This window comes from Porcisia hertigi, chromosome 29, assembly GCF_017918235.1.
Source record: "Porcisia hertigi strain C119 chromosome 29, whole genome shotgun sequence".
NCBI classification, from domain to species: Eukaryota; Euglenozoa; class Kinetoplastea; order Trypanosomatida; family Trypanosomatidae; genus Porcisia; species Porcisia hertigi.
The window spans coordinates 1-21,480 of NC_090588.1; the positions used below are offsets into that span (position 1 = coordinate 1).

Consider the following 21,480-nt stretch of genomic DNA (forward strand, 5'->3'; position numbering starts at 1 on the left):
CCCTCGACACACCACCACCACCTTCACATCCCTCACTGATGCCTCCACGTTTCTCACTCTGTTGTTTTGGCTCCTGATTTCGGACCTTGTCCCTTGCTACACACGCGAATGTGCGGGAGTTGCTGGCGAGTGCACAGCCACAATAACCAGAAGAAAAAAAAAGGAGGGGGGTCAATCGATAGTCTTGCTTTATAAAATGAGTTTTTTTGCGAATCCCCTTGCGGAAGAGGAGGAGGAGGTGGTGCCCCCCGACTACCCACTGGAGCAGTACGACGAGCTCAAGCGCGAGGATGATTTCAACGAGCTCCTGGTACGATCCACAAAACTGGAGAGAGAGCAAAGCAGCAGCGTCGATGGGATGCCATCTCATCCCGAGCTTGAGACATGTCTGCGTCACACACGGGAACTTCGTGCCTCACTGGAGAGCGGGTGGCTTCGCATGAGTCGGCTGCAGATGGAGACGACACGTGAGGCGCCTTTCCCTCACATCGCCGAGAAACCCAGCTGGTCCACCTCTGTCCCTTCCTTTATCAGGACACTAAACAGCGCCGTCACGCAGCTGCAGTGTCACGTCACTCAGCGCGAACGACTGGGTCAACACCTGCGTGGACTACTTGAGCGTGAGGCTGCAGAGTTTTTCTCCTCAACGCCCCACCCAGTCACCGGCACAGCCTGCACAGACAACGCATCAAGCTTGGCAAGGCCTCCTCAAATGATGGCCCCGCTTACTGTGTCAGAGATGGTGGCCGAGCGTGCAAGTGGTGCGGTGCGCGCACTAGAGGGACTTCTCCCTTCCATGTCAACGGAAGAGGCTGCTTTGGCAAGTGCTGCTGCACAGCAGCTCTGCTATGGTCTGCAATCATGGAGCATGTTGACCCACCGCTGCGGCATCCTCCGCACCACCGTGGCTCTCAAATCGCAGGAGCAGGCTGAGGCTCACCGCGCTGCAGAGGCATTTGCTCGGTGGGCCGCGCAAAGGAAGCTGTCATGGGATAAAGCGGCCGCATCGCCGGCACCATCTTCGGCAGCCGTGTCCTCCTCATTTGACACCGCTACAGCCGAACTCCTTAACAAGGAGCTTTGCGAGGAGAACGGGCGACTGGAGGCGCTGCTAGCGCGACTCATTGCCACGCAGCAGCTCGACGGAGCTGCGTGTGACGCCTTCGCTGGAAGTGCGGTGGTGCAATACAACGCCCTTATCGTTTACGCGCAGGAGCTGGAGGCGGAGGTCAATCGCCTAGGCCGCGCTGTGTTGTATCTCCGTTGCATTTTGGCCGACCCGTCTTCGAGCGAGGCGTGGAGTGCACCAAGTGCCACGGATGCCGGGGCCGCTTCAGGTCAGCGCCCCACTAACGAGAGTAACGAGAGGCTGGCGATGCATCTGAACCGCATCCAGGCAGTTGAAAAGGAACTTCAATCGCAGCAAGCCGCGAGCAATGGCGCAGCATCGGCGAGCGACGTTGTCAACAGAATTCTGCGCCTCGGCTTGAGCCGGCTTCTCGAGTTGCACGACAGCTGCCTACATGGGTTGGCTCTACTCAGCACATATTTTCAGAAGCAATCGGGGACCGCTGCCTTTGTGAGCCATGCCATGCGCGGCGGCGGTGTAGTGGAGGACGCGACTATGGAGCGCGTGCTGGATGTGCAGCTCCCTGACGCGAAGCTGATGCGCCAGTGTTGTCCTCGGCCTCATGTCTTGAGCCTCGAATTCGACGCGAAGCTAAAGGGTATCGTGGAGGCATCGATCACGGCCGGGAATGTTTACCTCGCACGGTGGCAGGCTGTACGGAGGTTGTTGGTTGAACTTGTCCAGTCGGCCTTGGCGACGGCGCCGGAGGTGTACGCAGAGTTTTCGGCGCCTTTGGAGGCCTACGCGGAGTCGAAGACGCCGTCCGCCACTGCTGCCGCTTCCGCCTTAGTGGCGAACAAAATCCATGTGCATCTTGATTGCTCAACAGCGGCTCTCGCGGAGGAAGCAAAGGCGTTCGCTGATGAGAAGGCAGCACAGCGTGAAGAGATCATGGCGTTCTGGGCAGCGCAACAGGCGGAGGTCAAGAAGAAGATGGCGTGGCTCACAAAGCAGCCGAACGCCCCACTCCTAACGCAACTGTGCGAGGTGGAGGAACGGAATGAGCAGCTGCGCCACCAACTAGAGTGTTTGCAAGAAGCCTCTGAAGACACGTCCGTTCTACAGAAGGCTTTGCAAGACCTGCAAAAGCGGATACACGAAGAGGAACAACATAATGCAACACTGCAGGGAGAACTCGAAGGACTGGAGATTGCAAGGCGCGAGTTGGAGACGCAGCGCGATGATCTACTCTCCACCATGTAATGCGAATTGTAGCACACCTCTATAGCAGTGTGCCTGCTACGAGTGGTTTAGCTCGGTCCTTTCACGTCAATGGTTCAACTGCTTCGGTCACCAAGGCATCACCGAAACACACAGTTGGCTTTCACTTAAAAAAAAAAGTCTGTTGTTTATATGTGTTCCACCGCTTCTGGCATGTTAGACGAGGTGGGCTTGACTGCAGCTTGGCACTCACTCACCCGTGGGTTCGAGGCTACGCGTCGCTGGGATGTCGATAATGCGTCTTTGACCTCCTTCAAACGAACCAGCCACAATGAGGTCACCCCCTTTTTCCCTCAGGTACACTGGTCACACGGTGAGTCGGAATGCTCATCTCTAGGTCTGTTTCGTCGTTCTTTGCTCTCCTCTTCTGCATCCTCCCGTCTCTTCTTCATACTTGGGCAACGTACTGCAGATTCTCACGATTCCCCCTCCCCTCCCTTCCTACACTCACACACACACACACACACACACACACGGTCGAGTGCTAGTGTCCCTACCGTCACAACTGGTTCACAATATCATTATCACCAAGGGAGGGGGAGGAGAATGTCGTGCCAGGCAGGCCAGAAGGACTGGATCTTCACCGATTCGCCCGCATGTTATGTCACGTCGAACTTGCGTCTGCGACAATGCATCTGTCCTTTGGCAACGTGCACTCCCACTACGATGGGTTACACGTGTCAAATGACCACCTCTGTTATGATTCTCTCAGGCGTTTTAGTCGTTGTCTGGATCATGGCTGCGTGCGCGTACGTGTACGTATCAAACTATATTGGGGATTTGGTCTTGGAGTCCCGAGCCGAGAAGGTGGCCTCGCTTAGTCGTAACTATTACTATCACAAGCTCTTCGGCAATGATGGCCCCATGCTCCAGTCGAGCCCGTATCAACTGCGTAATGCACTGCACTCGGAGTAGACGTCACAAGTCTGCAGCCAAGGGGAGATGAAGGCGGCGTGATTCCCCCTCCCCATTTCTCTTTCGCATTCGAGCATCCTCACACCTTGAGTGTGTGTGTGTGTGAGGAGGGCGGGGGGTCTCCCGGAGGGGTGGGGGATGCATCTGCGTCTCTTGTAACAGTCAAGGTGCGCAGCTGCCGGCGCGGATCCCAGGCATTCATATGCGCCTGCACGCGTGAATCCGTGATCCCCCCTCCCCCTGAAGGGTGTGTGCGTCCTATTCTCTCGGCGTGTCTTTGGGGTAGTGGTGGTGGTGGTGGTGGTGGTGGCGATACCGAGGTGTTGCCGCCTCTGTAAAGCCGTATCGAGAGCTTCTGTTTCTGTGAGCTCTGATTTGGAATAATGAGCACTGCATTCCGAGGCAGCAACGTGTTTTCACCGAAAAGTGGGTCCACATCAGCAAAGTCAGTGTCAAACAAACAAAGGATAAAGTATGCACCAAAGCTGACCGGGGGGCTTCAAGAGGCTGGTGCCACTGTGAACGTGCACACGTGCCCAGGCGCCTCGTGGAGACAGGGACGGTGTGTGCGATGGGCAGTGCGGTGATCCTCGTATCTGTTGTGGTGCCAGGTGCTCGAACATGGTGTGAGACTCCAGAGCCTTGAGCTTTGCTGAGACTATCGACGCCACTGACCCGCATGCTTGTCTTCTTCACCAAAGAGTTTTTCTACACGGTCGTTGCCCGATCCCCCCTCCTTTTTGGCTTTTGCACTCCATCGCTTTTTCTCTCTCGCGATGTTGCCACTCTACGTACATCAAGGTGGGTCTCGATTCACCGAAGACGCCATACATGTCAGCGAGGCCATGCGGGGGAACATCACGAAAGACTGCCCCCTCCCCCCAAACGCAGGAAAACATCTGGAGAAGTCGAAGCCGAAGACACCAACATCTTTTGGAGAAAAGGGGGAGGTCCCTGTGCGTGTTTACATGAATCCTCGCGCATAGACACCCCTCTGAAGACCGTGTGTTGAAAAGCTTTCTTCTTTTTCTTCCCTTCCGCAACCATGGTGTTGGCCCTGTCAGGCCTTTGTATTCGCGGTGCGCCTCCATCATGTCACTCTTTTGTGTGAATACTTTCACACTCCCGAAGTTGCCAATGCCAGGACACCAATGAGAGTGTCACTCTTGCATGGGAGATCACAATGGTGCGCCTTTATTGCGCTGCCTTTCAATTTGCCCCACTTTTCGCTATCAGATTCTTTATAGACGCACACATGGTGCCCACACGCATACATCAAGCTAACTCATTGATACCCCCCCCCCTCGATCACACATGCACACGCACGCGTGCGTGGATTGATATCCACCAGAGGTGTTTTGAGCTCGCTTGTATCAATGAGTGCGGGCTGCAACGCTCTTTCTCTACCGTTTTGAAAGTGTTCGGGCGTGTTGTGAAACCCCGTTCCTCTTCTGTATCACCCTTTAATTTTGAGAGCAACGCAAAAGTAGTTTAGTAATCACTATCCTTTTTCATTCTCATGTGCAGTCAGGACTCTGTTCTGACTTTCTCTCTCCCCCCCATTGGTAAAAGGAAGGGGCACGCTGTTCTTGAAGTTGTCCTTCCTCAGCAAACAGTGTCCCTTCCTCTGGAAGCGATGGTCTGCTGGTGCCGACTCGTTTCCAGCGTAGGATTACGCCAGCGATGTGTTTGTGCGCGTGTGGTTTCTGAGCTGCACGCAGGTGAGAGGCATGTTTGCTTTACGTGCAGGCCACATAAATATTATGCCATGGTGCGGTGGTGCGCGTGCGTTTATTATTATTTATTATTTTTTTTTTTGGGAGGCGGCGGTTCTCTGACGCCATGCGCATTTCATCTTTTTTTTTCTTCACTTCTCTTCCTCCCTGGAAAAGAAAAAAAAGATTACGAGAGACTCTGGAGGGATTGGAAGGAGGGGAGGGGCGGGTGACGGAGACTTCGCAGGCATATGTCGTACATGATCATGTAGAGTCTACGCCGAGAAAATGGTATGCCCTGAAGGAGCTATTGTTACTATTATTAGAGTGGTGTGAAAAGGGGTCACGTGCACCTTCCGTGCTCACTTTTCTCTGTGTCGATTCCTACTCCTTGGAGCGGCAGAGGTGGCGTAGGATTTTATGCAACCTGCTGCTCAAGCACACCGTTTCTCAGCACGCTAATAACCCATATGATGACGATGGTGTGTGTGTGTGTGTGTGTGTGGGTATGTATGTTGAATATCCTATCTCCCGATTTTTCCTTCTTTACCCCTCCCTCCTTTTACCGCCGAGGCACCGGGGCTCATCTGGTCCGTCGTTGCTAATTTTGTAAAAAAAACGGTTTCATTCCCATTCCCACACATTGGGAGAAGTCACAAAAGTGTTCATTAGAGAAACGTAAAACCACAACAAAAGGGGGGGGGGACCGCAGCAAGTCAACAAAAAGACGGGGAATCACTGAAGTCATCTCTTCTCTCTCTTCTTGTGGGACTCGTACACACCAAAGAATACCTCCGCACGTCCTTTGGGGTAGGTGTAACGCGTCTGCATCAAACGGGAACCATGCCGCCCCCGCTTTCCTCACACACCGCGACTATCGTGGTCACTACGGCAGGAGCCCTGTCCGGAGCAGTGACCCTGGCCTGGGGTGTATCGTGCTGGCTTCGAAGGCGGCAGGTGCGTGAGGACACCGATTTCCCCACTGCAACGTGGACTCCCCATCAGGTGGCGGCGTGGCTTCGGGAGAACGGTGTCAGTAAGGCGTCTGTGGTGATATGTTGCCGCTACAAAGTGGATGGTGACACATTGGTGCGATTAACATCCCATGATCTCTATCGTATGGGTGTGCCATTGCGCGACGCACGAGTCATCCTCGCATGTATAGAGGATGTGAAGGACGGCCCAGTTCTGTCTCGTGCCTCGTCGCACCCGTCAAGCCCCCCAACGAAAATGGATCACCCAGCCCTCCCTTCATCGCTTGAGCAGTTCGAGGCCGCCTGGCAGGCACTGCTGCAGACCTCTGGACTGCCGGCAAGCGTCGCATCGCAAGCCGAGCACCAGCAGCGCTTGGCGTTGTGTACCGGTGCTCTTTTGGAAAGCTTTCAGGCGCTTGACGTTAATCAACAGGCGGCGGCGCTTTCACTTCTGGACGTGGGTGAAAACGTCCCGGTCTTCCCCGCTGGCAGCGCCTCGCGAGAGGTGCAGCCCACCCCAACGAAGGCGCAGGTACCAGTGGATTTGTTATTCCCTACCCAGCCGGTGGAGGAAAAGCTGAAACCTTTGCATCGGATGCTCGATGGGTTCCTAGACTTCTTGCGCTCTCCAGACCTCGACGCGGTGGGACCGGCCGAGTTCGAGGAGTTGGGGGATCGGGTTGCGGCGCAGGTAAAACGGATTTTACGAGTCGCGGAGCAGCTTCCACCCAAACTCGGCAGTGCTCTCCTCCTCAAGTGTAACAGCGTTTTTGAGGCCCTTTCCCGCCACCAACAGCCCGACGACTCTGGCAAGGAGACAGCCGACAAAACAACGCCAATGCAGGCTCTCCACAATGTACTCGCCGTCCTGGGGGACCCAGCACTGCGCGAGTTACCCGCAGCGGAGCGCGTGAAGGTGCTGTCATCGTTGGCCAAGAGAGCGGAGGCGATTGAGGCCGCTGCAGCCCGCTCCGTGTCCAGCGCACCGAAAGGTGCGGAAATTCTCAGTATGGTGCGGTCACTGCTCCAGATGATTCGGGAGGCGATTCGTGCAAGTGAAAAAGATGCGGAGGATGATGCAAGGTCAGCGGCAGGTGAGAAGGATGAGAATGGGGAGGCGATACCCACCGAGGATGCGGATGGCGCAGTCGGACAGATCCCCCTGATTGTCAGGACAGTGAAGGACATTCAGGGCACACTTCAGTCGGAGGAGTTTCAGCACGCGCCTTCAGCGGTCAAATTGAAGTTGTGCACTGCCCTTCTGCAACGTCTCACCGTGTTGGAGAGCGACGTGGCCACACTGCCGTCTCCCGCGCAGGCTATGGTGCGGGATCTTTTATCGAACACGAAGAGCGTGCTCGCTGTCATCGTGGCCGCGGCTGAAACGGGAGAGGACATTGGCAAAAAGAACTCTACAGCGGATGATGGGGCACAGGAGGAGAAGCGCGGCAATGATAGGGCACATGGAACAGAGGAGGGGCGAGGGCAGGACACCGACGCGGGTATAGAGGCGTACGTGGCGCAGTTGGAAAAGATTTTTGACTTTCTGACCTCGGACACACTAGAGCGAGCCACAGTAGAGGAGCGGCAGCGGGTGGCGGCGAGGCTTCTGCAGCAGGTGGAGGTGATCAAAGCAGGTGCAGCTGCACATGACCCCCAGGGCGCACTCATCACTGAGCTCATTGGTCCACTTCAGGATTTGCTTTCAGGCATGGCTGGAAGCCGCGTCGCGTCGCGGGAATTTCTTGAAATGACCGCACCCCTTAGCGATGTGCGACGTCTTCTGACCAGCGAGTCATTCCAGCAGGTGCCCAATGCGGAGAAGATGCGTATTGCGCGCAGGCTGGTGCCACAACTCCAGCAAATCGCCTCGTCGTTTTCGTCCCTATCGGATTCTGAGCGTGTGGCGGCAGAGGATTTGATGCGTCCCATCACCGAGGTCTTACTGAGCGTGATGCGTGACACCAACCCGGATACAGGGTCAGCGCAGGTCTTCGAGCGTCTTCAGATGGTGGTGCGCGCCATTCGGGACACCGGGCTTACAACCATGTCGCCAGCGGCAAGGGGTGCTTGGGCCGCTAGAACCGTGGCAGAGCTGGACCGACTTCGCCTCGACTGTGCACCGCTTGGTGCTGAGGGGGAAGCGCTAATGCCTATCATTGGGCGTCTACGAGGCCAACTAACCGGCCTGCTCCCTGTAAAGAGTGGTGCAGCTGATAGCGAAGGGCCTGAGGATTCCGGTGATGTCGAACCCACCCACAACGGCGACAAGAGCGAAGCGCAGCAACAGCCAGACGAGGAGCTCGAAAGCTCGGTCTGGGATACAGTGCGCGCCATGTGCACGGAATTGGTGTCTGCTGAGAAGTCAGCGGCACCGGTGCCGCTGGAGAGGTTGCAGGGGATACTGCGCATCATGAGAGAGGCGGCTGAGCAGCCGGACATCTCGGTAGAGCAGGAGGAGGCCCTGCAGGAGTTGGGCAGTCTCTTGCGTCGCCAGATGGGGGTCAATGCAAAGGACAGTGGCGGCGTTGCTGAAGGCGACGACAATGACGGTTCAAGCGACGATGTGGCCGAGGCCACGTTGCCCGCCTTCCGAAGGTCCCTACAAGTGCTGGCGGAGATGCTGCACGATGAAAACGTGCCGACGGCGGCGCTGGCAATGGTGGCGAGTAAGACAGAGGAGCTGATCGCAAGCGCGGATGCGGTCAATATAAACTGGCGCGAGGACTCGCGCTGTGCCCAGGCGGTGCGAAGTATTTTAGAAGCCCTGCAGCAGTCTCGCGCTAGCGAGGGCGATGCTAGTCTCGCCACAGCACCAAACTCACTGGAGGCGGTGCTGCAATCATCTATTGCTGCGCTAATCGCAGATTCTCCTACCGACAAGGAGGGCTTCACGCCATACATGCGTCTACTGCACCTGGCCCAGCAGAGGACGGAGCAGATGACGAACAAGGAGCTTGTACTCCTCAAGAGCTTCCAGGAGGCGGTGATCGAGGCCATGCAGCGCCTCCCAAAGCAGCCGCCCCGGGACAGCGGAAAAGATGGGGTGAGGACTGACGCCGAGGCGGTGGAGAGCGACGACAGTGAAGCGGACAAGGTAGACGAGGCGTTGAAGGCACTGCTGGACATGTCGCTCAAACTTCGTGAGCGTTCATTGTCGGTAGAGGAGCTAGACGAGCTTGAGAGGATCCAGCAGCATCTCGAGTCCCTTCTGGCTGCCGAAGGTGTTGATGCGGAGGATGCCGTGAAGGCGGTTCGGGAGCAAATTCGCGTCCAGCGCGACAAACTCGAGAGCAGCAAGGCAATCGGCCAGGAAGACGTCGAGGAGCTGGAGAAGAACGGGAACAGGGTCGATAACTCGCAACCGGAGGTGCAACTCGCTGAGAAGCAGACTTCGGGTCCGCCGCAGCCGGATAGCTCGGTCGCCTTTAACGAGGACGATGACGACATGCATTTGTAGCGGCGGTGCCGCAGTCATCTCGGGCTTCCTGTCTGGTATTGTGCAGTACACTGCAGGAGATGAAGAGATGGGCGGCCAGGTCAAGGTTCAAAAACTGATTCAGCTCCCCATGATTGAGTTGTGGGCACAGCGTCTTCTTTCCCCGTTGTTGACCACCGCCAGCACACCCACGAAAACGCGATGTATTATCTCAAAAAAAAATAGATATTCTCTATGGTGGTCCTCCTCTGACAGTTCTGAGTCACAGTAGAGAATACGCGTCTGGGGCGAGTCGTCGATTTTTACTGCGCCGCTGTATTGTGTGATGAAGAATAACGGGCGTGCACACGCACACACATCTAGATGAAAAAAGTTCGATAGTGGCCTACTGACTACATAGATGCGATGTACGCGTATGGGCGGAGGTGGAAAGTACCACAAAGCCTCCTCCTCTTCCTCCTTCTCCTCCTCCCCCCGCTCCCACCAATCTAATCCACACGGTGGTGATGCGTTTGCAAGTTTTGCGTACGATGGGGGACAGACGAGACGTTTCGCACGCACATTTTTGTTGTTGACCTCTGTTTTTTTTTTTTAAGTTTCTCTTGTACTTCAAAAGGATTTGTCTGGCTGAGAGTGCGTTGATCGCACCTATTTTTGTTTTAATATGCCCCCCCCCCCTACTCCCCGCAATGCTTTTTCACTATTTTAGTGTGACTGCATCCACCGTTGCACTGCCGGAAGGGAGGAGTCGGGTGGGGGGAGGGGGCGGAGGGGAGAGGGAAAGGGCTGATGGGAATATGCCACAAAACATTCCCCATATATATATATATATATTTGTCACTTCTACTATGATCTAAAGCAGCCGCATATAACGACACAGTAGTCCGTCAGAAGCGCACAGCGTGGATATGGCAGAGAAAGAGGCCGTGGCTGCAATCGCTTTGCAGGAGCAGTGCGTGCGTCTTAAAGCGGGTACGTCAGTGCATGCACGTTTCGTGGCTTGGCTGCTGATTCAAGGCGTCGCGAGGTACACTAGTAGGGGTTCATTGAAGTCTTTTTAGTCTCTTCGCTCTCTGAACGACGGAAAACAAAGGTGAAGTACTTCCCTCTTTTTACCTCTTCCGGCCTTCAGTGCGATCTCGTCACGTTTTTCACTACCCGCGGGCGCATCGGCGTCCTTCTTTTCCTTTCCCTGCCTTGATGTGATTTCTTTTTTTTTTGTGGGGGGGGGGGCGTGTCACACCGCCTTGAGCTATTTGATCAACCAGTTCTCCGCTCATCGGCTTCATGTCGAATCTTTACTTGTTTCTCCCACGCTGTGTCGCCACTTGATCGAGGCACGCACACGCCTGTGTTTCTCCTCTGTCTCTTGTTTTCTTCTACATCTTCGAGATAGAGTGTGCTGCATGATCTGTGCAGTGGGGTGCAGGCCGTTCGTAAGTGTGGCCGCCACTACATTTCGCTCCGCTTCAACTTGCTCGTGAGGGTGCACCACTGCTCACCCCGCACATCTTCACGCTGCTTCTCGGCAACCTCAACTGGATCCACACGCCAACACATTTACACACAACACACGTCAGTCCAGCGGTAAAAAAAAAGAAACGAAGATGGCCGAGGCGGCGCGCACAACGAAGCATTACGTGAGCGACTGTCTCGCGATGCGGTACCCTTATGATCCCAGCCAAGGCTTTGCTGGCATTCGCCAGCGCGAGGCGGGTCGCGTCTTCAATGGCTACAGTTCCCCCGCTGTCGATGATATGATGAACAGCTTGACGGACCCCTGCGTCCCCGTCGAAGAAAAGACGAAAGCTGTGCATCATCTGTACGCTCGCTCCGCATCACAGGAGGCGAAGATCGATATGCTCAAAAAAGGCATTGTGCCACTTCTCATAGCGACGCTGCAGAAATTCTCAGACCTCCTCTTGACGCATCAATGCCTGTTACTTCTGCGCTCTCTGGCAGTCCTCCCGCAAGGATGCTTAGCACTAATTCGGGAAGGCACTATCCCGATAGTCACAGCTGCGTTGAGCACCAGCTCACCGAATGCGGAGTCGTCGGAGGCAGCTCAGGCCTGTTGCGTTGCTGCGGCACATGTGTTATACCAGGTGAGCAGCAACTTGTCTGGGCTCCGGTGGATACTGAGGCTCGCTCACGATTCTGCATTCGAGGGGCTCGAGATTCCGTGGGCCGTGGTGCCGTTATCGCCAGAGGAATTGATTTCCTTCGTAGCCGACGCTCTTGCGAACGATGTAACACCCGCAAAGGCTACTGCCTACCTTGTTCAGACCCTGGCACGCTTGACCAGCCTCGAACGCGGAGTGAAAGCATTCCTTGCCGTTCCCAATGCAGTGGACGTTTTGGTCGAGCTTCTCAGGCGCCTTCCTAAACCTCTCACGTGCGACATCGATCTGTGCGCGGCGACGCTGGAAACGGTATGGAACACGAGCCTTGGACACGCCGGGGGCGCCGTAATGGAAGAACGCGGCGTTCCGGATAGCCTTTTCGAACTCTTGGTAACCGTCAGTGGGAGCGCCACTGAAGTGCCTGTATGTATCCAGCGTCAGCTGACCGGGGCCCTCTCTGCTGTCTCTCAGCTCACGTCCGTCAAGCGCAAAAGCACGTGTGCTGCGTCGTCGACGGACGATCGCACCCGTATTCTCATCCTGGTGGACTATGTCTGCGAGTGGAATAATCTCATTGAAATGCAGTACAGTAGCGCGGCCAAGCCTGTGCCGAGCGATACTGCTGCAATCTTGTCGAATTTAGTGCAGTGTATCCGTCTGGCTTCGGAGCTGAAGGAGGTGCGGGACGTAACTCACGCCGTTTTGGACGCAATGGAGAAGGAAGACACCACGAAAGCCTTCTACTTCCGCCGTCAGCTTTATTTTCACACGAGGTGGGAGGCCGAGTACGATGCGCGTGTCGAAGTCTAGGGTCTCACCCCGCGCGGGTCTCTTCTTCACCCCCTCCCTCCCTCCCCCTCCCCCTCCCCTTCCCCCTCCCCCATCCCCCCATTGCGTGCGATGTTGGAACGTAGCGAATCATTTCGTTGTTGCATATGGAGAGGGCACAGCCATGCCAGCAGCGCGGTGTGCGTCGATGTAGAAGATGAGTCATTTGTTTTCCTTTTTAATGCCCATTGCGTCTCAACTACGTTTTGTCCCGCCCCCCCCCCCCTTCCCCTCCCTTTCATCTCCCCTCCTCAGCTTGTTTGCCGTCAACCGCAGTGGCCCACACGTACTCTTGTCCAGACCCCTAAGGATCTCTCGTCTTTGCCACTACGTCTGTCCTCTCGGTCCACCGGTGTCGGTGCATTGTGTGCACAACTTTTGCGGTTTCTGTGAGAGGGGGGGCAAGGGCGGAGCGCGGGGAGAGGGGTTTGTGTCGGCGAGGGGGACCTCCAAAGGCAGACGAGGCAGGCGACCGATGCTTATGTAGTATAACAGTGGCCAACAGACAAGGATAGAACACGGGCGCGTCAGTGCATTGGTGTGCATATCCGGGGGGAGGAGCAGTGTTGCCCTTTTACCTATACTTGACCACATCGACCCACAAGGACGCAGACCTCCTACGCGTGGCGGCACGCCTTGTGCCCGACCTACGCCGGCCTTGTGCGTTTCCGTTGCTGTTGCTTCTCTCTACTCCCCCGCTTCTCTCTTTCCTCAGCACGTGTGCGAGGGCGTCGGCTCTTTTTTTTTTCCGTGTACTTGAAAGCGGAGATACGAAAGCGGTGCTTCCTCCGCCTTTATCTGCTACCACATCGCGCCTTTCAAGAGGTGAATCGAGACAGCACGCACATCGCACCCACGTCCCCATACGGGGTGTGTCCACACCCGCGCATCCGTTATAGATTCGAGTTAGAAACATCCCCAATAGAAAGAGGATTACATAGCCTCGAGGTGTCAAGGCGGCGGGCACCCGCTAACATCGTGCACCTCATCCGTTGCTCATTCAATACTGCGAAGTACTGTGGCAGTTCGCTGGACCTCTATTTTTGCCCGCGTTTTTCTTTTGCTGTTTTTTTTTTGGTGTTGTGGCATATAACCGAAGCCACGCGTTGTTTCACTGGCGGTCCTAATGGGTTCACGCAAGAAGGCAGCTGCTCTCTCCTCGACAGACACGTTCGAGGAGGTTGGGCGCATCTTTCAGCAGGTGCACCAGAGCGCCGCCCACACACAGAAGTATAAGAAGGAGCTCCTTAGTCTCGGCGAGCGGAGCGCGCCGCAGCTGTGCGACGATGTGTGTGCTGTGGTGCTTCTGATCTTGAAGCAAGTGACTCAGATCGCTCCCGAGGCAATGCGCAGACACTACGCTTTCCTCACGGAACTCTGTAAGGCGTTCCGGGAGTCCTTTGAGTCGGACCAGTTGGCGATTGAGCTTCTCAAGGGCGTATCAGCTTATCACAACGCGATGGACAAGACTGTGCGCCTGGCGGTTGTATCCACTTTTGAGGCCCTGCTCAAGACGGTGGACCAAAGCAATGCGTCGGAGGAGCGGCAGGATTTCTACCAGGAGGCTGCGGAGCTGCTAAAGCAGCGAGCACATGATAAGTGCCCGCACGTTCGTGCAAAGGCGGTCGCCAGCGTGGCCGCCTTTCAGTCCGGCAAGAAGGACTGCGACGTGACACAGCAGCTCATTGCGCTGCTCTGCTGTGATACCAACGCGGATGTGCGCAAGCAGATTCTGCATGCTATTGCGCCCCGAAAGGAGTTCCTTGAGGGGTACTTTCACGGTATGGTTCGCTGCGTCCGCGACGTTGTGGCCCGCGTACGGGCGGAAGCCTGGGATGCGCTAGGTCGCTTCCCCTGGCGCTACATTACCGCCTACGCCAGCGCCAAAGGGACAAAGATGCCAGAACTCCTCGCCGCCGGGCTTGACGACGCCAACGCATCCGTTGTCATCGCGTGCCGGGCCGCGATGACCAACTGCTGGGTACACCGCGACTGTAAGGATGTCTGTGAAGACTTTATGAACAGCATTGCATGTGGGTACGTGCTGCCGTCGCTGTCTCCGTACGAGCGCATCAGTGCGGAGCTGCTCACATACGCGCAGAAGCGCAAGCCGAACACACATTTTCCTTTGAAGCTGGATGACATCAACACAGGAGGTCTTCTCTTATGGAAGGCAGACTGTCGCGTGTCGTGCGACACAGTAGGCGAGGACGAGACGCAGCTTCTGCCGCCGCTGGAGCAGTTTAGCGCCGTTCTCCAGGACACTGTGTACGCCTACGCGCGCCCTGATTCCGAGCCCAAGACAGTCAAGTTTCGCAGCGTCGAGGACGCTGACAATATGCTGCGCATTCTGCTCTCTGTGTTTGATATTTACGACGATAACGCCTACTTGGCACACGCCGACAACACCACCCGCGCATCGCTGCTTCGTCTCATCAATTTTATTTTGAAGGTTGTCCCTGACGAAGACCCGTCGCTTTTTGTGGATGTCGCGGTGCGTGCTCTGAAGTCACTCACGGCTCGCACGCCTGAGGAGGCCACGAAGACAATTACATCTGCACTCGACTCACTCTTTCGCAGTCTACGACTGCCTCAGAGGCACGCCTTGGGGTTCGATGACGTTGAAGCGATTGGTCGCAAGAGCCGTGAGCGGCAGCAGGAGCTGGTGAGGCGCAGGGTGCTGTGGCGTGCGGGCGAGCTGGCGGAGGAGTCTTACACGGAGCTCAAGGAGGAAATGGACAGGGACGAGAAGTTTCTGCTGCGCATGCAGCTCATCGTTCTTGCGTTCCTCTCGCATTCCCAACGTGGTGATGCTATACCGACGTTCTGCTACCACATCATTCAGATGGGCCGGCACCTCGACAATGAGAAGGTGCGTGTGGCGGCAACCCAGTCGCTTTGCTTGCAGTGCCTTATCAACCCCGAGAGTGTTCACACATTCATGCCGCTGATCCTTGCCGACTCCAAAGAGAATGCCACCGCTTTCCCCGCCGACGCCGCGGAGACCCACGTGTGCTTACCCATCGCGGCTATTGGCGTCATCTTTGATCTCATCACCGAGTACGGCCTGCGCTTCTTTGACGTGGCGAGGCGAGTTCCCAACGAAGCGAGGACGGTGTACAACACAGAGAGTGAGATTGAGGCCCGACTCCATCACGAGCAGGAGTTGGCGGAGGAGGATGTGCACAAGGTGGGCAGCAAGAGTCTTTTGGCAACACTGCAGTCTTACCTGCAGCCGGGAAGTGAGGCCAAGCACACCATAGTGGCCTCCGGCTTCTGCAAGCTGCTGAGTTGTAACCGTCTCCCTGCCGAGGTAGTGCCAAACGTTGTTGCGATGCTGCTTATTCATTACACCGGTGCCATGGCCTCGAGGAAGGAAAGCTCCACCGCCGCGTACATGATGGCATACCTTGGGACATTCTTTCGAAGCTACGCCGCAAGCCACCCGAAGCGTCAGTTGCAGCTCTGCGAGGGCGGCATCACCGCATTCCGCGTGGTGCTCGAGCGCAACGTCGCCATGTCATCGAAGCTCATCGACTTTGTCGCGCGTATCACTGACGCCTACACACTGACTGTCATTCGCGACATCGACCCACAAGCCGCAAAGCGTGCAACCAGAGACATGACGGACGAGACAACAGGGGTCGCAGGGGATGAGGAAGAGGCACACCGTAAAAGCAACCGCATCAATGCGACACGCTCTTCGATGCAAGCGGGTCGCCTTCTGCGCGAACTGAGCCGCTACTCTCTTCACGAGCGTCTTTCGCAGGAGCTACTCGTTGAGTTGGCAAGCAACGACCTTGTCGAGTGCCGCACTGCTTGCATGGATGCTCTAGAAAAGTGCATGTATTTCTACAGTCGAGATCCGCAACCCTTTTTACTCCACTGTGCCGCCATGGCAATGCAAGCGACACAGCAGGGTGCTCCGAGCCTGTACGATCGCCTAGAGGTCTGGCAGCTGCAGCTCCGTCAGCGATGTACGGCAGCCGGCGCCGCAACACAGTCGCACAGCACTACCATCGATGCGGAAAGCCTGGAGTCACTTGAGCAGCGATGGTGCGAGGCGGTCAAGGCGCGTGCCGAGAAACTGGATGTGCTCCTGGAGGCTGGATTTGGCGGGTTCGCGTCCATCCCATCTAAACTCAATGTTGTCTCGCCCGCGGTGGTCAAATCCGAGGCGATGGAGTTGAAGCGAGAGCGTGACTCGGACGTGTTCGGCGTGGAGTCGATTGTGGGCACTCGCAAGCGGACGAGATTTTGACCTCTGAGCACAAACACCTACAGAAGTGGGCATTTTTTTTTCATGGTCTCACGGGGAGTAGTAAAAGTCACACTTGGGCCGTCGATGCCTTTCCTTGTCGATGTGTCCTCCTCAACTGCTTTGCCCTTGCTGCGAGCACGCTGGATGGTCTTTACCCTCACAGGCTTCGTGTATCGTGAAGAGAGCGTTGGCAAGTGTGAGGGTCCTGAGGGGGGGGGCAGTAGAAATGCCAAGGCCGAGACCGGTGTACGGATCCAGGAGAGGGAGGGCGGGTGATGAATAAGGCCGGGGGGGGCAGGTGTGCATCTTCTGCCTCCTCGCCCATGTCTGTTCCCCATCCTTCCCTCACCTTACCCTCGTGTCCCCGCTCTACTCTAAGTCTCCCACTCCCAAAGTTCCAGCCTCTCTTACTGCTGCTTATTCCCTGTTGTTGTTCAGAGGTTGCGTTTGATTTGACCCCCTCCTCCCTCCTCCCCTCTTCCCCCTCCGCCCTTTTTCACAGCGAGCCTTGAAGAGAGACCCGCTCACCCGTTTTTATACCTCGCTGGTACACATTTTTTAGGCCCTCCTCTCTACTATCTTTGGAAAAGACAACACTGATTAACTGATGCCGAGTGCGTCTTCCATTGGCGACTCGGGTCTGTAGCCGCACTCGAGAAACCCCTCCTCCCCCCCTCCCCCCCCCCCCCCACCGGCCGGGAAGGAGATGGAGGCGCTTGCCCTTTAGCGATAAGTTTTTCTTTTGCCTTTCATTTTTTGCTAATGTGATAGACTTGCGCATGGGGTCATCCTATGCCTCATCCGTAGTGTTCCCCCACCCATTCATCACTGCCAATGGTTGCCGTTGCCTCCCTTGTGGGCCACGTCCGCTTTGACCTCTCTTTCATTTCCTAACCGTGCTTCCTCTCCTATGCTTTCTGTTGTTGCTGAACGCGTCGGTATGCGGGTATAGCGAGTCAGCGCCCGTCGTGCGTCTATGAGGGCTTCGTGAAGAGTAGTAGGGGGGGAACGCAAGTGTGGTGGCCGGCCTGTCTGGTTCAATTTATTTACCTCATCATTCCCATTGTTTTGCCGTGCCATTGGCATCCACACGCTCTGCCCGAAACGGCATCGATTCTGTGCGCTTTCTCGGGACAGGCTCAAATCCTCGTGACTGTCCGCTGCACTTCACGCCTACCTGGGCTGTACGACGTGTAGCCCCTTTCTTTTTTTTTTCACGCTGTGTGTTGTCTCGCTCCTCTCCCTCCGCCCCCCCCCCCTTGTGCCGCGACGATGGGGACTGATGTAGATGTGAGCGGCATTCTGGTGTCGTTCCCCTTCGATCCGTATCCAGCGCAGGTGGAGTTTATGCGAAGCGTCGTGGAGTGCCTCCAAAACGGTTTCAACGGGTTACTGGAGTCCCCCACAGGGACTGGCAAGACACTTTGTCTGCTGTGTAGCACGCTGGGCTGGCTTGCGGCCACCTCACCGGGCGCAGTTCTTCGGCACACAAGCGGTCAAGCTCAGCAAGGACGAGGAACACGGACCCAAAAGGTGGTTTACTGCAGTCGAACGCACGCTCAGCTGACACAGGTAGTGCGTGAGTTGAAGCGCACGTCTTATGCGCAGCGCTTTACCATGGCTGTGCTGGGCTCGCGCGAGCACATGTGCTTGAACAACGAGGTGACGCGTCTTCCGTCGTCGCAGGCGCAACATTCCATGTGCAGCGCGCTTCGCTCGGAGCGCAACTGCCGCTTTTTCCGCGGTTTACAAGCGGCGCCCTCTGGCGCCAGCCTTCTTTCATCTGATTGCGTGGTGCACGACATGGAGGACTTGGTGCGAGAGGGTAAGCGGATGGGGTTTTGCCCGTATTTCCACGAGCGTGACGCGGCGAAGGATGCAGACATCGTGCTCATGCCATACAACTATGTGCTCGACCCCTCCTTACACAAGCAGCTTCCCTTTGAACTGGCAGGATGCATTCTTATTGTGGACGAGGCGCACAACCTGCCCTCTGTGCTCAGCACCTCGGGTTGTAGGACGCTGTCGCCTTTGGATGTCACTACTGCTATCCACGACTGCTCTCGGGCCATCGCAATGCACCGCCTTACTGCGAAGAAGGCGGAGCTAGACGACGACGTGGCAGAGGAGGAGGAGCAGGAGTTGGCTTCGCTGAAGATTCTTCTGAGTCGGTTAGAGACGTGTCTTTACGCTGAGCCCATGGCGGAAAGGACGACAGCGTCTGCACCGACACAGTGCGATGTCGTGCAAGACGGCTCGTATATGTTCACCTTCTTAGAGAAGGCCCTAATCACTCGCGAGGTCTTTGGGGCGCAGTCGCATGGAGTCACCTCGGCGTCGGGGCTGACCGGGGTCATGGGGAAGTGCGTGACGCTTCTAGCGGACAGCGAGCGGCCCGCGACAAGTATGGTGCGGGTGCAAGAGTTTCTCACGTCTATCTTTGACCTCGATCCCGCTGATCTGGACTCCACCCGGTTTGTCCTGCAACAGCAGCTCGTCGCCACCAAGGCAATCCGCACGCTCGGTTTTTGGGAGCTGGATAATACACGCTTAATGCGGCGGGTGGTGTCGACGCTGCATTCGGTCCTCCTAACGAGCGGGACGCTGTCCCCTCTCGACCAGTTCGCGGCGGAACTCGGCATGGAGTTTCAGGTACGCCTCAAGGGTAGCCATGTAATCCAGCCGGATCAGGTGCTTGGTGGCATTCTTTGCCGTGGACCGAGTGGCGAGAAACTGAATGGCGGCTTTGCGTTCCGCAGCAGCGTGGACTACCGCGTGGGGCTAGGCATGAGCCTGGTCAACATCACTCGTAACACACCTGGTGGCACTCTCGTTTTTTTCCCCAGCTATGCCGCGATGCATTCTGTGGTTGAGCTGTGGCGGGCTGGGAGTGGGCGGGCAGGTGATACCAAAACGACGTGGGGCCTCTTGTCGGAGCTGAAGCCTATCTTTGTGGAGCCGGACAACTCCAAAGACCTCCCAACCATCGTGCAGGGCTTCCAAAAAGAGGTGGATATGTCGCCTCACCGCGGTGCAATCCTTCTGGCGGTGTGCCGCGGAAAGATCAGCGAGGGCATTGACTTTGCCGACCACCACGGCCGCTGCGTCATGGTGACGGGTATTCCGTATGCCAACCACACCGACCTCTTTGTCCGCCTTAAACGTGAGTACATTACGTCGGTTGCGCTCCAGCGACCCCTGGTGAATGGAAGGCCCTTCACGGGCGACGACTGGTATCGAAACGAGGCGATGCGGGCTGTCAACCAGTGCGTCGGCCGCGTGATCCGCCACAAGGGTGACTACGGCGTCGTTTTGCTCGCTGACGAGCGTTTTGAGGGACTGCTGGGTGGCGTGTCGGAGTGGGTGCGGCAGCGCACGCGCGTCTTTTCGGAGTTCCGCGGCGCCTATGCCGCCGTCGCGCAGTTTTTCGGCAGCCGGCGTCACCGCGCGACTGAGTCGGTTGCCATTCCCTATGTGGTGGTCACCGACGGCGCTACTGCTCCAACGGAGTTACCATCATCCGCGACGCTCGCCAAGCGGTATGCAGATGCGCAGGCGTGTCAGCGCGAAGAGGAAGTGCGCGAGGCACGCCGGCGTCGTTTCGAGGAGGTGCATGTAGCCAAGGCTAGCGAACGCAGCGATGCAGTCGCGCCCCCGATGTTGCCATTTGAAACGTTGCCGTTTCAACCACCTCCAATGACGGGCGGGGCTGGCGCTTCCTCTTCGATACCGCGACTCGTATCTTCGGAAGCAGTGGTGACGGTGAACTCGATGGGGAGAAAGGACGCAGCGGGAGCGCTCAGCGCTGTGCAGAGAGGGCAGCCAGACGCGTCGCTAAAGATCGGGTCGACGTCAAAGGAGTTCTGCGAATTTCTCAAGGCACGCGTGCCGGTGGAGGTGTACCATCGCTTCAAGATGGTCTTGGCCCAGCTGGCGGCGCTTCGCCCACTTCTGCGAACTTCGCCATCTGCAGCCGCGGATGAGCTTACAAGGTTGTTCGTGCCATTGCGGTCTGTTTTCCTTGCCACAGACGTCGCCTACCACCACAGTCTCTTTACTGAGTTCGGTCGCCACATACCCGAGGAGTTTCGTTCGTTGTACGCTGACCTCCTCAAATCCAATGTGTTGACCTAAGAACACACTGAGCGGCTCATTACGCCACCTTCCTCTCGCCCCTGTGGTTTGGGAAGTGTGTTTGTGTAGGTACATGTCCATGTGGGGGAGGGGGTGGTCATACACATCTAAACGTTTTTGACGCCACCGCGCTCGCTGCATGGAGGAGGAGGTGCGCGTTTACTTCAATTCCACAGCGCTCGGTGTGTCTTTCGTCGCGTCCAAAGATACACACACACACACACACACACACACAGGGGCGTGCTCACAGTCAATTTCATATTTGTACGGTCACAGGCGCCAGGGCCTTTGTGGTTCTTCGGCCCCGGAATGAAGTGCAGTCCTTTCACTGTCATGTGCCGCCACCCCAGCCTTGACGTGTTCCAACTCATCTCTCCAAGTCGAAGCCTGTTCAACAACACCCCGCTCACTTTTCCTTTCCCCTTTTCCGTGAGCTTTCACCCTAATCTCCCCCGCTAACTTAATTGTCGCCGAGTCTTGTCGTCTTTTTCCCCCCTTTCACACAATCACATTTTCGCTCCCCCCCCCTCCCCTCAACCCACCCACACACCCCTGTCTGCTCCCCGTTGTTTGGGGCTATATCGGTACCGCTTTGCACACCCCGCACTGAGCCGTTCAAGCTCAGCTACCTTCCTCTTGTGCTTGCCTCACTCAATTAGCCGCGTATTGCCTTGTGAGAGTGTGTGAGGGGTACCGTTGCAGAGGGCTGCGCCTGTTCGAGGGATTATCCTCGGACTCGTC

General features: G+C 56.6%; 6 protein-coding genes across 6 annotated transcripts; all 6 read left to right on the forward strand.

Annotated features, from left to right (window-relative positions):
- Positions 1-196: 196 nt before the first annotated feature.
- Positions 197-2,332, forward strand: JKF63_07977 (uncharacterized protein; the record flags this gene model as incomplete). The annotated part of the gene is made up of 1 exon (XM_067903905.1): positions 197-2,332. One exon carries the CDS (start codon positions 197-199, stop codon positions 2,330-2,332), a length of 2,136 nt encoding a protein of 711 aa, XP_067755632.1.
- A 564-nt stretch (positions 2,333-2,896) lies between these two features.
- JKF63_07978 (uncharacterized protein) lies at positions 2,897-3,265 on the forward strand (the record flags this gene model as incomplete). The annotated part of the gene is made up of 1 exon (XM_067903906.1): positions 2,897-3,265. The coding sequence occupies one exon, from the start codon at positions 2,897-2,899 to the stop codon at positions 3,263-3,265; it is 369 nt and encodes a 122-aa protein (XP_067755633.1).
- A 2,558-nt stretch (positions 3,266-5,823) lies between these two features.
- JKF63_07979 (uncharacterized protein) lies at positions 5,824-9,414 on the forward strand (the record flags this gene model as incomplete). Its single annotated transcript, XM_067903907.1, has 1 exon — positions 5,824-9,414. One exon carries the CDS (start codon positions 5,824-5,826, stop codon positions 9,412-9,414), a length of 3,591 nt encoding a protein of 1,196 aa, XP_067755634.1.
- A 1,586-nt stretch (positions 9,415-11,000) lies between these two features.
- Positions 11,001-12,326, forward strand: JKF63_07980 (uncharacterized protein; the record flags this gene model as incomplete). The annotated part of the gene is made up of 1 exon (XM_067903908.1): positions 11,001-12,326. The coding sequence occupies one exon, from the start codon at positions 11,001-11,003 to the stop codon at positions 12,324-12,326; it is 1,326 nt and encodes a 441-aa protein (XP_067755635.1).
- A 1,144-nt stretch (positions 12,327-13,470) lies between these two features.
- Positions 13,471-16,605, forward strand: JKF63_07981 (uncharacterized protein; the record flags this gene model as incomplete). The annotated part of the gene is made up of 1 exon (XM_067903909.1): positions 13,471-16,605. One exon carries the CDS (start codon positions 13,471-13,473, stop codon positions 16,603-16,605), a length of 3,135 nt encoding a protein of 1,044 aa, XP_067755636.1.
- Positions 16,606-17,877: 1,272 nt separating this feature from the next.
- On the forward strand, positions 17,878-20,739 carry JKF63_07982 (uncharacterized protein; the record flags this gene model as incomplete). Its single annotated transcript, XM_067903910.1, has 1 exon — positions 17,878-20,739. One exon carries the CDS (start codon positions 17,878-17,880, stop codon positions 20,737-20,739), a length of 2,862 nt encoding a protein of 953 aa, XP_067755637.1.
- Positions 20,740-21,480: the final 741 nt, after the last annotated feature.